The following is a 14,499-nucleotide window of genomic DNA, read 5'->3' on the forward strand; positions in this document are numbered from 1 at the left end:
ACATCAATACAACCTCCAGCTTACCTCGTGAGTGCCCGTTTGTTTACATGATGTGGGCGCATCTGTCTGCGTCACACAGATACCCGGCGCATTTACTGACGCAAATGACGTTTTGAAATGTTCAGCGTAGTGTCCGAATTCTCGTTTATTCGTTCCCTATATAGTGCACTATATCATGAACGCTATATAGGGAATAGTGAGTGAGTGAATAGGGAGCGATTTCGAACACAGCTCATATATGAATGAAGGCATGAAGACGTAGCTCCGGCTGGCGTGCGAGTTTGACTGACATGCTGCCTGTCCAATACTAGCGCTTGAGGCGGGACTTGTCTACGTGAACCTCCGCCTACCTGTTTGTTTTTGTCGCGCTCTGATGACGTAGCACAACGTTTGCAGTCATGGCGGCGGAAGGTTTGGAAGACCTGAGTGGCAACGGGGAGCTGGAAGATCCTTCAGGTGGGCTTTAATGTGTTCATCACGTTACTATGAATGGGTTATTTGTTGACTCTGCGATATTCTTCACCGTTTCCCTGCAGGTCGTGAATCAAAGGGTTCACCCATGAATCAATTATGATCCTTGTGTATGAGACATGCTAGGCTAGGCTACTTCATACATACTGAACTGCCCCAAACTAAAGTGGAATCCGCTCTAATGCTCACATGTCTGTTTACTATCTGCATGTGCGTCAATATCGTGGCGTTGGGAGTTCAAAGAATGCATTCAGATGGCACGCCCAAGTGCTTAACTTCAGAAATGCAATAAATTATAACAAATGGAACATGTTCAAGTTTTTTAGTTCTTATGTTAGTTTCTTTGAAACACAATTATCCATCCGATAAGACATCAAGCTTCAGAGTTCACTTCTCCATGCATATCCTACTTGCGTGTATTATATACTGGGTATGCACATATTCTTTTCTTCTAAGTTTCTGTATTTTGAGATAACTGTAAAATTTAGTTTTTTTCTGTGTATCCCACATGGTACACATTTTAAGATCGAAAGATGAAGTTGCATGAATAAGATAAATCTTAATTGGAATGAAAGTCTGGGTGTTATTCTGGGTGACATTCCACCAGTCAATGAAATCGCGGTAAATCTGTTCCCGGCTCCTTCTCCTAACCTTCTGTTTGTTTCCCCTGACAGCCATGGAGGCCAGCGAGGCCCCGGCCCCTCCCCCGTCGGAGGCCCCAGAGGAGATGGTGGAGGAAAACGGGGCCGGAGCCGCGGCCCCCGACGCAGCCCCGTCCGTCCGTCTCGCTGACCCTCCGGCCTTCTCCATGCCCTCCATGCCCGAGGACGAGGAGGGGGAGCTGCCCGCCGACTTCGAGCGCCTGTGGAAGGCCGCCAGCGACACGCCCAACGACTTCACTACTTGGACCGATCTGCTGCAGTACTGCGAACAGGAGGTGGGTTTGGCTCTCATCCACCGTCCCCCGACTGTCTGAACAGGAACCAGTGTTTCCCCTATATGCACCTAGCTGCCAAAATATATCCGCCGCTGCTGAAGAGGAGAGGAGAGCTTCAGCTTATCTCTTTAAATTAAGAAGGTTATATTATTTTGCGCTACGCAAAATAATATAGCATTCCGTGCGCTATGGACGCTGGATATGCGCTTCATATCCAGGTCAATTCACACACGTGATTAAAGCATGTAAACGGAGAGGAGAGCTCTGTATTCTCTTTAGAAACAAATGTTATTTAGCGCTACGGACGCTTCATATCCAGGTCAATTCACGCTGTGAGTAAAGCATATAAACGGAGAGGAACTTCCGTAAAGTTGGAAAGTAATTGGCAGATTCTGAGGTTGCGGTTCAATAGATCATCATTGAAACATCGTTGCGACACAATTGAGTGTAGTAACCCAGAGAACCAGCTACAACATTGTTTTCATCCAAACAAGCCCTCTTTATCGAACGGTGAATTGCATTGGCTTCTATGAGCTGTCGGCTTTCAGCCCGAGCTTAGGGACCGTCTGCAAAGTGCAAAACTGAAAACGACCAAAACTTGTTCCATAGAGGTATGACCTCTTTATGGAAACCTTTTAGTTTTGAAAAATATATCTCTTCTTATTTTTGAGGATTTTTTATTTGGGAACAATTTCAATAGCGTTGCCATTATTGACTAGATCCCCAAAACGTTTTCCATATAGGCATGGGCTCTTTATGGTCTTACTGCAACCTTACGTTTTGAAAAATATATCTCTACTTATTTTTAAGGAATTTTTATTTGGCAACAATTTCAGTAGTGTCGCCATTATTGACTCTAGAGCCCCAAAACTTGTTCAATAGAGGCATGGCCTCTTTATGGTCCTACTACAAACTTTGTGATGGGGAGAGGGGAGGGAGTGGGAAGATGCATTGGTCTGAGGCACAGACCTTTTCGATTGTTGTAGTATTTATTGTGTTATGTGATTTTACGGTATATTGTTGATATAATATATTTTTTGTTAAATAATTGTTTTAAAGATTATACTTGTAATATGTTCAATCTCTCCATATTTCCCCTGCTCATTACTGTGCACAAATGTACTGTATGTACACCCTTCAGTTGCCGGCACACACATAGAAACCTCCCGGCAGGATGCGCTTTGCGAGCACAAAGCTTTACATGAAACAATGAAAGAGCACACAATAAACGGCAACCGCTAACAAAATATACCTATATACATAAGGATGTATACAAAAGAAGAAAAAGCATGCATCTTAATTGTTAGATTGTAAAAACCTCTGACCAGATCTGTTCACAGCCTGTCAGACTTGTTCAAATTGTCTCGGTGGTTTTAGAGACCCATGCCCACGCTGTTAACTCCCTCCTGGCTGTGTGCAGAGCCATATGACGGCGTCGCGCCGGGCACTGGCCGCCTTCCTGGCCCGCTACCCGCTATGCTACGGCTACTGGAAGAAGTACGCCGACCTGGAGAGACGCAGCGGCTACAACGACAAGGCCCAGGCGGTACGGTATTCAGTATGGAGATCAACTCTGTGTGTTTGTTTGTGTGTGTGTGTGTGTGTGTGTGTGTGTGTGTGTGTGTGTGTGTGTGTGTGTGTGTGTGTGTGTGTGTGTGTGTGTGTGTGTGTGTGTGTGTGTGTGTGTGTGTGTGTGTGTGTGTGTGTGTGTGTGTGTTTTTCCATACCATCTACCTACACAAATAACCTGACTAATAGGAGTTGGGGTTGCTTACTAAAGCCCCCTTCACTATGCAATCTTACCCTGAAAAGTTCCAGAAGATTTCCAACTTGATGTTTGAACAGGGATTGATATTCTGTGATATTTGCACTTGCTAAATGCCTGCTGAAGACCTAGTCCCACGGCTGTATCGCTGCCGGTGTGGCTGGGTTGTAGATGATAGCAGTAACATTGCAATGAGAGGCGCGTATGAAGCGTACTTTCAGTCTGATGTGAGACGTGGTATGAACAGATCACGTCTCACACCGGCATCCATAAGTGTGAGATGGCATTACCGCCATCTGCTAGACGGTCCCCTTGTCCATCTACTTTGTATATCTTTGCATGCCAACTGTGAATGGTTTGAGGCGGAAATCTCCAGGAACGTAGCAGCATGTGGGACTCATGAAAATCCCCAGTGGTGCCTGAAAGGTTATCCGAATAGTTATCCCGGGAACTTGGTGTGAAAAGGGCTTTAGGCTGCACCATGTCCCGATGAGTTTATCCGAGTCATGGTCAAAGCCATTCAATTAGGATTCATCCTAAAATGGCTGAGATTTAGCATGGACTCTGCCACTTTACTGTATGGCTGAAGATTCGAGATTGCAGTTATTCCAAGTAGAGGAGTGGTTCGGTGCTGGTGTTAAGATGGTAGCAGTTCTACTTCAATGCGTGGTGTGAGTTCAGTGTTCATACGTGTGTGTGTGTGTGTGGGGTTGCAGGTGTGTGTGCAGGGCCTCCAGGCCATCCCGCTCAGTGTGGACCTGTGGATCCATTACATCAACCTGCTGCTGGGAACCCTGGACATGAACCTGCCCGACTCCCCTGACCGCATCCGCAGGTACTCAGCCCCCCCCTCACCCCGACCTCTCTGTCCATGTCACTATTTTCTTTAATTTTCTTTTCTTTATTTAGCCAGGTAAAAGTCTCATTGAGTTTCAAAAATATTTTTCAAGAGAGACCTGGCCAAGAGGGCAGCATTGAACAGACAATTCAGACATTGAACAGACATGTTTCATACAAAACACACCGTTTTGGGATTTCAAGTGAGGAATCATACTCGGGTACAATGTCCAATATTTCCACATAAGACCTCCTTGAGTAATGAGCCAATGGCATCAAATGAGATCTGTTCTGATAGTTTTCTTTCTGGAGGGAGTTCAGATGGTGCAGCAACCTTAAAAGTCCCATATCATAGCACCAGGGGTGAGTGTGATTATCCATTACAAGCTGTTTAGAAAATCTTCCTCTTCTGACATCACAAGTTGGCGTGTCCACCTAGATGTACCATAGGTAGATCTGTCTACCAGCCGTCCCAGTGGACCGTAGCAAAAGCATCTATCCGTCATACATCTATGTGGACACGCCCACTTGTAATGTCAGAAGAAGCCAATTTTCAAAGCAGCTTGTAATGGCTAATCACACTCGCACCTGGTGCTATAATATGGGACCTGTTTGAAAGCTTTTTATCTCAGCCCAGTACGAGCACTCGGAACAGAAAACTGCAGAACATCCAGTGAACGCAGGCTATAGTGGCCTGATATTACTTAAGTCTTAACTTAAGTCTGAATGCAGACCAGCTGTAAATAACAGATCTATTAAACAAACATGTATTTTTGTAAAAACATTGTCCCCTAACCTCTCCGAAATCCCTGTATCCTAAAGGCCCCTATCGAAGCCGTTAAAGCTTATTGCAGCACCTAGCGGTCAGCACTTACACCGACGGTCGCTGTTCAGTTGCCAAATAACTGTTATAGCAACATTAAGGGAAAGGATATTACCGTATTGGTCCGAATATAAGACGACCCTGATTATAAGACGACCCCGTTTTTCAACACAAACATTTAGAAAAAAAGATTTGCAGACCAGATTTGCAGAACAAAGAACAGTGAATTAAACACTTGTTATATTAATGACAATAATAATAATGCCAGTAAAGGCCACGGCACTTTCAAGGCAAAATATGTACAGTATGATTCAAAATTAATATCAAGCAATAATCAAGCAACATTGGGAACATTTTTAAATAACATAGAAAAATACAGGCCACATATTTAACTAAACTTAACTAAAATTCGCCAAACTTCTCCTCCGATCTCTCTCTATCGCTCACACACGTCCTCTGCCCCGCTGTGTTTGCTCTCGCTGTCATCGCTCCCCAGCTGCTCCGCTTCCACCGGCTCCGTCCAAAGCGCGTTTTCTCTGACGTATTCAAAAACTCTCCGGTCAACCTCACTGAAACGGCCACTTTGAGGACCACGGTAGGATTTGCTGTTGACTGTTGACGTCTTTGAGACGTTATTTTGGTGCTCGCCATCTTCTTACGTTACACTCCGTGACCCCAAACTTCTTGGCAGCTTGGCAGTTGTTACTTGACTCTGCCTTATTGACGACCATTATTTTAAAATTGGCATCATAGCTCCTCCGCTGTTGTTGATTGACCTGACCCACTTTTGAGCCACTTGTCTCTAATGGTCAGCCTGTCTTTAAACACCGGTAACGGTCTGGTTGTTAAGGACGCTGGACTACTTCTTCCCGGAACCAATTTCTGGCGCAACCTGCGGCCGCGAATGTGTATTGACATTTAAAGGGAGAGGCGAAGAAGAGAAACTGCGCTCTGAATACTAGACCCCGAATATAAGACGACCCAACTTTTTCAGACCTATTTCGAGGGGAAAAAAGGCCGTCTTATATTCGGACCAATACGGTAACCCTTAAGATTTTTATTTCATTAACCACCTGCCTTGACTGAAGGTTCGTCTTGATAAAGTTATGTATTTACATACATACAAAAATAATCCCAAAGTCATAATTACCACGAGAGCAGCACAGGATTCCCGGTTTATGAACCGTATAAATCATGTGACTAATGAAGCAAAACAGGCGCAGCAAAAGTACTGAAGCCTTCGCCATGGATGCGTTCCTCAAGCTGTGTCTGTACCCTGCAGTGAGTTCGAGGGCATCTAACCCTCTCTCATGGATGTGTCTCTCTGTAACCGTGTCTCTCTGTAACCGGGCAGTGTGTTTGAGGCTGTGAAACCCTCTACCATGGATGTATTCCTCACGGTCTCTCTAACCGGGCAGTGTCTTTGAGGGTGTGGAACCCTCTACCATGGATGTATTCTGAAGCTGTGTCTGACCCTGCAGCGTGTTCGAGGGCGCGGTTGTGGCGGCCGGCGTGGACTTCCACTCGGACCGGCTGTGGGACCTGTACGTGGAGTGGGAGAAGGAGCAGGGCAACATGCGAGCCGCCGGCGCCGTGTTGGACCGCGTGCTGCGCGTCCCCACGCAGCTCTACAGCAGCCACTACGACAAGTAGGAGGAGTCGAACAATCACCCAGACGACTTACCCCACTCCATCAACCTGCATTGAACTATGCATTCACGTGAATGCACGGGTACACGCATCCATAAAAGCATACACCGGAGCGCCCCTTTATTCATCCTCACATCCAGACGAACATTGAGTCGTCTGTATGCCTGCTGGTGTCAAACTCCCATCCCCGAAAAGTTGTGAACATTGCGGGTAGCCGGCATGTGAGACTTCTGCACATACTCTACCCTTACTGATACATCCACTCAAATAAATACATAATCTCATCTTAATCTAGGAAACCCTAAATCTTTATAGATATCCCTCTATTGGGAATGCCTTTAAATCTCTTGTTGGCGTGTTTTGAACCAAATGGAAGTTGAAAGCACGACAAGAATCAGAGTTCAACCTTTCACCCCCCGCCACCCCGGCAGGCTGAAGGCCCACCTCAGCAGCCACGAGCCCCAGGAGGTGCTGTCTGCGGAGGAGTACGAGGAGCTGCGGGCCGCCTGCCGCCAGAGCCAGAAGGCGGAGCGGGCGGAGCAGGCACAGGAGGTGGAGGAGGAGCGGCCCCCGGGGGAAGAGGAGCCCGCCACGCCCGAGGACCACGATTCGGTGAGGGCCCCCGGCACGCCGGCCCCCGACCCTCGGTCACGGTCTCACTTAATCCTAGGGCCAAACTCTTTGGGGAAGGATTGAATTGAGATTTTTATTATTTTATATTATATTTTTTGCATAATATTGCGATTGCTATTTGGGATGCATTTTTTCTTTTTAAAGTTCCTTATCGCCTGTATTATTCACTAAACACTTGACACAATGGTGGTCGGGTTTTCATCTAGTGCTCTCACACACATGTCAAGTGAGCGGAGGGTAAGTGACGCGTAAACGTGAACCACAAGTAGTCCACTGTTTCCGATTCCGACACTCTGATTGTGTTAAAACAATTACTTTATTTGTATTTTTATGGCCTTCTATTACACTGTTTTGATTAGATTAATCATTCAGCCCTACTTAATCCATACATTTTGGTAGAGGAGGAGACTATAAACGGGACCCTTCTGGTGAACGGAGTGGTGTTGGCGCTACACTGCGGCTGTGTCGGGGATTGTGTTTGTTGGGGAGTGTTTTCATTAAGGCCTCTTTGCCCTCCAGGAGGAGCTCATGCAAAAGATCCGGGAGCAGGTGGTGGCTCGCCGGGAACTTGTGTACCAGCAAAACGAGGGGGAGGTCCGCAAGAGGTGGCACTACGAGGACGCCGTGAGTGACCACGCCGTCTGTCCGCAGGATCTCTGGAACGTTTTCAAGCGTCTCGCTCACCATTCGTCCGTCGAGTGCTTGTGAGGGCATCGCTTCCCCTTCTCTGTGTGCAGACTGACAGGTTGTGTGATTCTGCCTCAGTGTTGCACACAGCCTAATCCTGAACCCTTATGTGGGGAAGTGATGCTGCCATGGTTAAAGATAGAGCATGCACTACTGTCTATGGAGGCATTCAAAACTACATTCACTCACAATTGAACAAAAGCCCTCTCTGGTTGCCTGAGTGCATCGACAATCAAATATACAAAGGTCTGCGTTGAATTTCATCGGATGGGGGTCCTACCTGCTGACGAGCCATTCAGCTTCAGTCTCTTCCATCCATGTGTCGTACATTAACAGATTTTCATTCGCTACACGTTTTCCTTTAGTCCAACCGTTCTCCTCCATCATCTGATCCCATCTCCACTCACCCCTGTTGTGGTGTAGATCAAGCGGCCGTACTTCCACGTCAAGCCCCTGGATCGCGTCCAGCTGCGGGCCTGGCACACCTACCTGGACTGGGAGGTGGCCCAGCTCAGCTCAGACACCAAGGACCCCGGCCAAGGTGAGGAAACCATGGGCGAGGAGGACCCTAATGATCAGAGCTATTGGGTGCCGGTTACTGTGATGAATTTAAACGAGTATATGCGTAGGGATGCGTATATATGCGTGTATATGCGTGGAACGTCAGGGACCGGGCGACATATTGTTCATGTTTACTCCGCTCTGAGTAAACATGAGCGGAAACAGTAAAGGGCATTTAGCACTTTTAGCAAAAGCGAATTACAACGCTTAATGCACACATTCACACACCGACAGCGGAGTCAACCATGCAAGGCGGCAGCCAGCTCGTCAGGAGCAGTCCGGGTGAGGTGCCTTGCTCAGGGACACCTCGACACTCAGCTAGGAGGAGCCAGGGATCGAACTAGCAACCTACCGATTACCAGCCAACCCGCTTGACCTCCTGAACTAAGCCAACCCACATATTTGCTGTGCGTAAAATAATAAACAAAAATAAAGAATGCATCAATATGGCCCCCCCTCCCTCCACAGAGCCCACCCAGGAGGCCCAGGAGGAGGGGTCAGAGGTCACACCACCGGCCCAGGAGACGCCGGCAGAGACCAGCGCCGTGGTGGTCGCCACCGACGACCACAGGGTCCGCATCCTGTTTGAGCGCTGCCTGATCGCCTGCACACTCTACGAGGAGTTCTGGACCCGGGTAAGGGGGGGGGGGTGTACATGTTGACAAACACTGACATAAACACCCAGAGTAGAATCCCTTTTTAGAATCTATCATGATCTGCCTGATCTCAAAGGCGTTCATCACTGTCACGCGGCCTCTGTCCCTGATCCCATCTGCATGGCGCTCGCTCGCTTCCTCAAAGCGCTGGCGCTGGCGGCACAAAGGAATGTGCCGTCCGGATGGTGCTCTGGTGGGCGTGTCCGGCGGAGCCGTGATACGAGTTCTCTTCTCACTCTTCCCCCGCAGTACGTCCAGTACCTGGAGCCCCACAGCGTGGAGGAGGCACGGGCCGTGTACCGCCGGGCCTGCCTGGTCCACCTCACCCACAAACACACCATCCACATGCACTGGGCCACCTTCGAGGAGAGGCAAGGTGAGGCGGAGCGCAAGGCAACACGACGGGTTCACAAGCTTCCTTTTAATGCTTTGTTTTTAATGCTTAGATATTTTATGTTCCTTTTTAAATATCCTTTACAGACGCAACACGATTGAAACAGTTGCATTTTACTCTCAGATTTCACTAAATTTTACCCGTAGTTCTTCCAGAGATGTCGAACGCTGATGTCACTTTGCACGCACACATAACCTTCCGCCTCATGCTTGAAGCACATTACACACCCATCCGACTGCCCATCGTCGCCAGAAAACGCAGTCGGACTGCTAAGTCTGCTCCCTTCTCCCCGACACAGCAAAAAAAAATTCAAGAACACACCTGATCGACTTCTGACTTGGGTGAACGTTCTGCGCTTGCGCGAGACGTAATGTCTGCATAACAGCAGGCGACGCTAATCTGTATTGTGGCCCCAAAAAATGTTTAACCGGCAATGACGCAAAATCTCTCTAGACCGAAACACAGAGCCAGACATTATCCAAAAATGCACTAGTGAAAAATCCAATTGTTGCCCAACGATGCGTTGAGAGAGTGTGTTGCCATCGTCTGCGCCTTCACTGTTTATCCGGTTTGTTTACCATCGTCACTTCTGGTCGGATTGGTCCGACTCACCGATTGGGTCATGGCCGATTCGACATGTGGAATGGGCGGCTAGAACACTGACATCGGCCGACCGCACAGAACACACCTCACAGACCTGCGTCACCCGGCTCTCCGACCACCAATACTCTGGTTGGTTTGTCTGCGCCTTTAGACTGTGCAGAAGAACACGGACATGAACCTTCATAACCCGCTGACCCCCCCCCCCCCCCCCAAACAGGGGACCTGTCGGAGGCGCGGCGGGTGCTGGAGGCCCTAGAGACCACCCTGCCGGGGCTGGCGGCCATCCGGCTGCGCAGGGCGGGGCTGGAGCGACGGGCGGGCCACCTGGACCAATCGGAGGCCCTGTTGAGGGAGGCGGTGGAGGAGTCACGGGAGAAGCCGACGCTGCACGCCTTCTACTCCATCAAGCTCGCCCGCCTGCTGCTGAAGCTCGGCCACAACGCCAGCAAGGCCCGCGCAGCGCTGCAGGAGGGCCTGGAGATCAGCCCGGTAACCCCCTTACCCTGTTAACCCACCTCTATACCCTGATAACCCACCTCTATACCCTGATAACTCACCTCTATACCCTGTTAACCCACCTCTATACCCTGATAACCCACCTCTATACCCTGATAACCCACCTCTATACCCTGATAACCCACCTCTATACCCTGTTAATCCACCACTATACCCTGCTAACCCACCTCTATACCCTGATAACCCACCTCTATACCCTGATAACCCACCTCTATACCCTGTTAACTCACCTCTATACCCTGATAACCCACCTCTATACCCTGATAACCCACCTCTATACCCTGATAACCCACCTCTATACCCTGTTAACCCACCTCTATACCCTGTTAACCCACCTCTATACCCTGTTAACCCACCTCTATACCCTGTTAACCCACCTCTATACCCTGTTAACCCACCTCTATACCCTGTTAACCCACCTCTATACCCTGTTAACCCACCTCTATACCCTGTTAACCCACCTCTATACCCTGTTAACCCACCTCTATACCCTGATAACCCACCTCTATACCCTGATAACCCACCTCTATACCCTGATAACCCACCTCTATACCCTGATAACCCACCTCTATACCCTGATAACCCACCTCTATACCCTGTTAACCCACCTCTATACCCTGTTAACCCACCTCTATACCCTGTTAACCCACCTCTATACCCTGTTAACCCACCTCTATACCCTGTTAACCCACCTCTATACCCTGTTAACCCACCTCTATACCCTGTTAACTCACCTCTATACCCTGTTAACTCACCTCTATACCCTGTTAACTCACCTCTATACCCTGTTAACTCACCTCTATACCCTGTTAACTCACCTCGATACCCTGTTAAATCACCTCTACCCTGTTAACTCACCTCTATTCCCAGCTGTACCCTGTTAACTCACCTCTATTCCCAGCTGTACCCTGTTAACTCACCTCTATTCCCAGCTGTACCCTGTTAACTCACCTCTATACCCAGCTGTACCCTGTTAACTCCCCTCTATACCCAGCTGTACCCTGTTAACTCACCTCTATACCCAGCTGTACCCTGTTAACTCACCTCTATTCCCAGCTGTACCCTGTTAACTCCCCTCTATACCCAGCTGTACCCTGTTAACTCACCTCTATTCCCAGCTGTACCCTGTTAACTCCCCTCTATACCCAGCTGTACCCTGTTAACTTACCTCTATACCAAGATATAGCCTGTTAACTCACCTCTATACCCTGGTACCCTCAACTCCACCCGGTCACCCTGGGGTCATGTGAAGTCTCATGCGAGGAATAATTATTAATGGATTTGATAGCAAGCTAGCGTCGCTAAGGTTTCTGCTCCCGTTTCTTTCAGGCGCTAGTTGAGTCCCACGTGGACTGGTCCGTTGACACCCCATTTGCCCTCAAATTTAATCGCATTGACGATTTCTTAATCAGTATTCCGTCTTTCTGTTGAAGTAGCAGCCACTTCAGTGCATGATGTACAGCTGACCGTTGGAGGGGCATATTCTGACCTTCTCTCTCTCTCCCCCCCCCCCCTCCAGGACAACGGAAAGCTGTACATGAACCTGCTGGAGCTGGAGGCGTCCGGGGACCCCCGGTCTGCGGCCGGGGCGGTGCAGGAGTGTGTGACGAGGGCCCTGGCCGCGCCCCTCTCGCCCCGAACCAAGATGGCCTTCTCCCAGAGGGGCATGCAGTACGCCGAGGACTACGGCACTTCCATCCAGAGGTAAGACTCCCCTGTCCCCCTGCTGCGAGCCGGCTGATCGCACACACGCTGTTAACGCTCACGTTCGCGTTTCGGGGAGAATACTGCAAAAACTTTGTAGTTGACCCCTTTTCAGTGTCTCTTCAATGTAGTGGTTGTACATATTTCAATTATGAAATAATTGTATCTTTGGGAACAAACCTATGTTCATAAAGTCTGTAGCAGGTGAGAAAACCGACGTATCCCATTTGGACTGCCGTCTGTGTGGCTAGTTATGAAGCTCTTCAGTCAAGCATGAAATAAGTGAAGTCTGAACTGAAGGCCCCTTCTTGCCCTCCGCAGTGTGCTAGCCATCTACCAGGACCACCAGAGGCTTCTGCAGGAGCTGAACCCCAAGAAGAGGAGTGCTGAGAACGGGTGAGAGGAGGAGCCGTATTCTGCTAGTTATGTACAGTAACAATGTACATGTACCGCCTGTTCTTTCATTCCAATCGTTTCTATAATTATAACGATGCAAGTGTGCATCGGGCGTGTCTTAGAATTTGAACAGTGAGGAAATAAATTGCTTTCAACATCTTTTCTCATCTTGACCAGAACCGTATAGATCGAGCCTTATAGATCGAGCAACTCATTTTGGACGTTGTGTGCCAATCATCTCATGGGATTCACTGATTGGTCAACAGGGACGAAGAGTCGGAGAAGCTGATCAAATCCGACGACGGCTCTGCTGTCGCCGCCGGGCAACAAGTCCCGCCCACCATGCCCCATGTCCCCATAACCACGCCCCCTCCCCCTGTGATGGGCGCCGATGCCAGCGCCCAGGGGACCTACGGGGCCTACAACAGCTGGTACCAGGTACGCAGAGACCCACCTATAAAGGGGTGGGGTCAGGCCGCCAGGTGTGAGTGTGATCAGCCATCACAAGCCGTTTGAAGCCCAGCCTTTTCCTGTGTTGTAGTGACGTCACAAGTGGGCGTGTCCACCTAGATGTACGCTGGACAGAACGGTCTACCAGCCTACCCAGTGGGCCGTAGCAAACGTTGCTGATCTACCTATCATGCATCTAGGTGGACACGCCCAGTTCTGATGTCACTAAAACAGGCAGATTTTCATTCTTTAAAAACCTGCGTTAGTCAGAAATCAAACCCTTTCAGACATTGAGGAGTAAGAGAATTTGAGTGTGTGTGTTCTCCTTGCATTTGATGGTTTAAACAAGATGCTTTTTACTCAGAGTGCTGTTCTCATTGCAGCAACCTCAGTACGGCAGCTACGGCTACCAGAACGCCTGGAACTACAACCAGGGGTACTACCCGCCCAGCTAGGCCGACGCAGAGTGGGGGGGCCAAGAACGGCGTGACGGCCACCGGAAGCCACCCTTAACCCCTACGCACAATGTCCTTTCCGTCACCAGCCTCCCACTGGAATCACAGGAATTGTGGGTAATGTCACTGTGGAAGCTGGAGAAGAGAGCGAGAAAAATAAGGACACATGCTCAGTTCAGGGGGGGGGGGGGGGGTCCACCCATAACATGAGGCTCCACCATAGACAGTTTGCATCTGCTTTTTTTTTTTTTAAACCAATTATAGCTTGCATCTGCTCTGGGTGAAATTCCCACCAGTATCTTTTTTTATTTTGTATTTAAGAGGCCCCTGCCTCTTGTGTTTTAATCCAAACTGTGTGTAATTGCTCCAGTCTGCCCCCCCCTCCCGGCCACCTTCCATCCACATTTTAAAGCTGTCCATAGCGTTCAGCCATACAGCCTAGTACGGTCGGAGTACTGCATCATTCCACAGACTAGGCCAGCTGTTCTGTCTTTTTTCTTCTAATGTGTATATAAAGGTGTTTTATAGCGTGTCTCTGTAATGGCGCTTCATTCGTGTTCAAGTTTCTGGAGTTTTTATCCAAAACTTGAAAAATGTGGTTTGCAAAGAATAAAGTGTTAAACCAGCTCTTCCACCAAAGCCAATGGGGGGGGAAACACCTGCTTAAGGGATGAGGGTGTTCCCTGGAATATCGCCTTGCTTCTGGGCAGCTGAAGAAAGGCACACATTCATTACTTCTTTGACCTTGTGTGTTAATGAGTTGTGGTCACCCATCCTGGAGTCTTCTCACATGGGGACAACCTCGTGTAACATCTATTTTTGCAAGTCTGCTTGTTGATCTTTTGCCATTTGTAATAAAGATTGTAAACCTGACGCAGAAGAGGTTCTATCTATTTTTAGGTCAGCATCAGGACAATATCTTCATACCGTAAAGCTACAGCGCTGGGTAGAAAACAGGTCT

The 14,499-nt window shown here is 48.7% G+C and overlaps 1 protein-coding gene and 1 non-coding gene across 2 annotated transcripts; both read left to right on the top strand.

The window, feature by feature from the left end:
- The first annotated feature begins 314 nt into the window (after positions 1–314).
- si:ch211-114c17.1 (pre-mRNA-processing factor 39) lies at positions 315–14,411 on the top strand. Its single transcript, XM_060062272.1, has 15 exons — positions 315–456; positions 1,146–1,408; positions 2,829–2,954; positions 3,890–4,008; positions 6,315–6,482; positions 6,915–7,095; positions 7,636–7,740; positions 8,227–8,344; positions 8,833–8,999; positions 9,270–9,396; positions 10,235–10,506; positions 12,053–12,237; positions 12,559–12,633; positions 12,900–13,071; positions 13,467–14,411. Exons 1-15 carry the CDS (start codon positions 399–401, stop codon positions 13,536–13,538), a joined length of 2,208 nt encoding a protein of 735 aa, XP_059918255.1. The 5' UTR covers positions 315–398; the 3' UTR covers positions 13,539–14,411.
- Positions 4,829–4,947, top strand: LOC132466646 (small nucleolar RNA SNORA16B/SNORA16A family). Its single transcript, XR_009527922.1, has one exon. It is a non-coding gene; the product is annotated as a small nucleolar RNA SNORA16B/SNORA16A family (small nucleolar RNA).
- Positions 14,412–14,499: the final 88 nt, after the last annotated feature.

The sequence above is a fragment of the Gadus macrocephalus genome, chromosome 10, assembly GCF_031168955.1.
Source record: "Gadus macrocephalus chromosome 10, ASM3116895v1".
Lineage (NCBI taxonomy): Eukaryota > Metazoa > Chordata > Actinopteri > Gadiformes > Gadidae > Gadus > Gadus macrocephalus.

Bases quoted from the DNA above. Each gene is read 5' to 3' on its own strand.
- si:ch211-114c17.1 (XM_060062272.1), top strand. From the start codon at position 399: ATGGCGGCGGAAGGTTTGGAAGACCTGAGTGGCAACGGGGAGCTGGAA. The intron at 2,955-3,889 runs GTACGGTATTCA...GTGGGGTTGCAG, and splicing joins ACAACGACAAGGCCCAGGCG to GTGTGTGTGCAGGGCCTCCA. The intron at 4,009-6,314 runs GTACTCAGCCCC...CTGACCCTGCAG, and splicing joins TCCCCTGACCGCATCCGCAG to CGTGTTCGAGGGCGCGGTTG.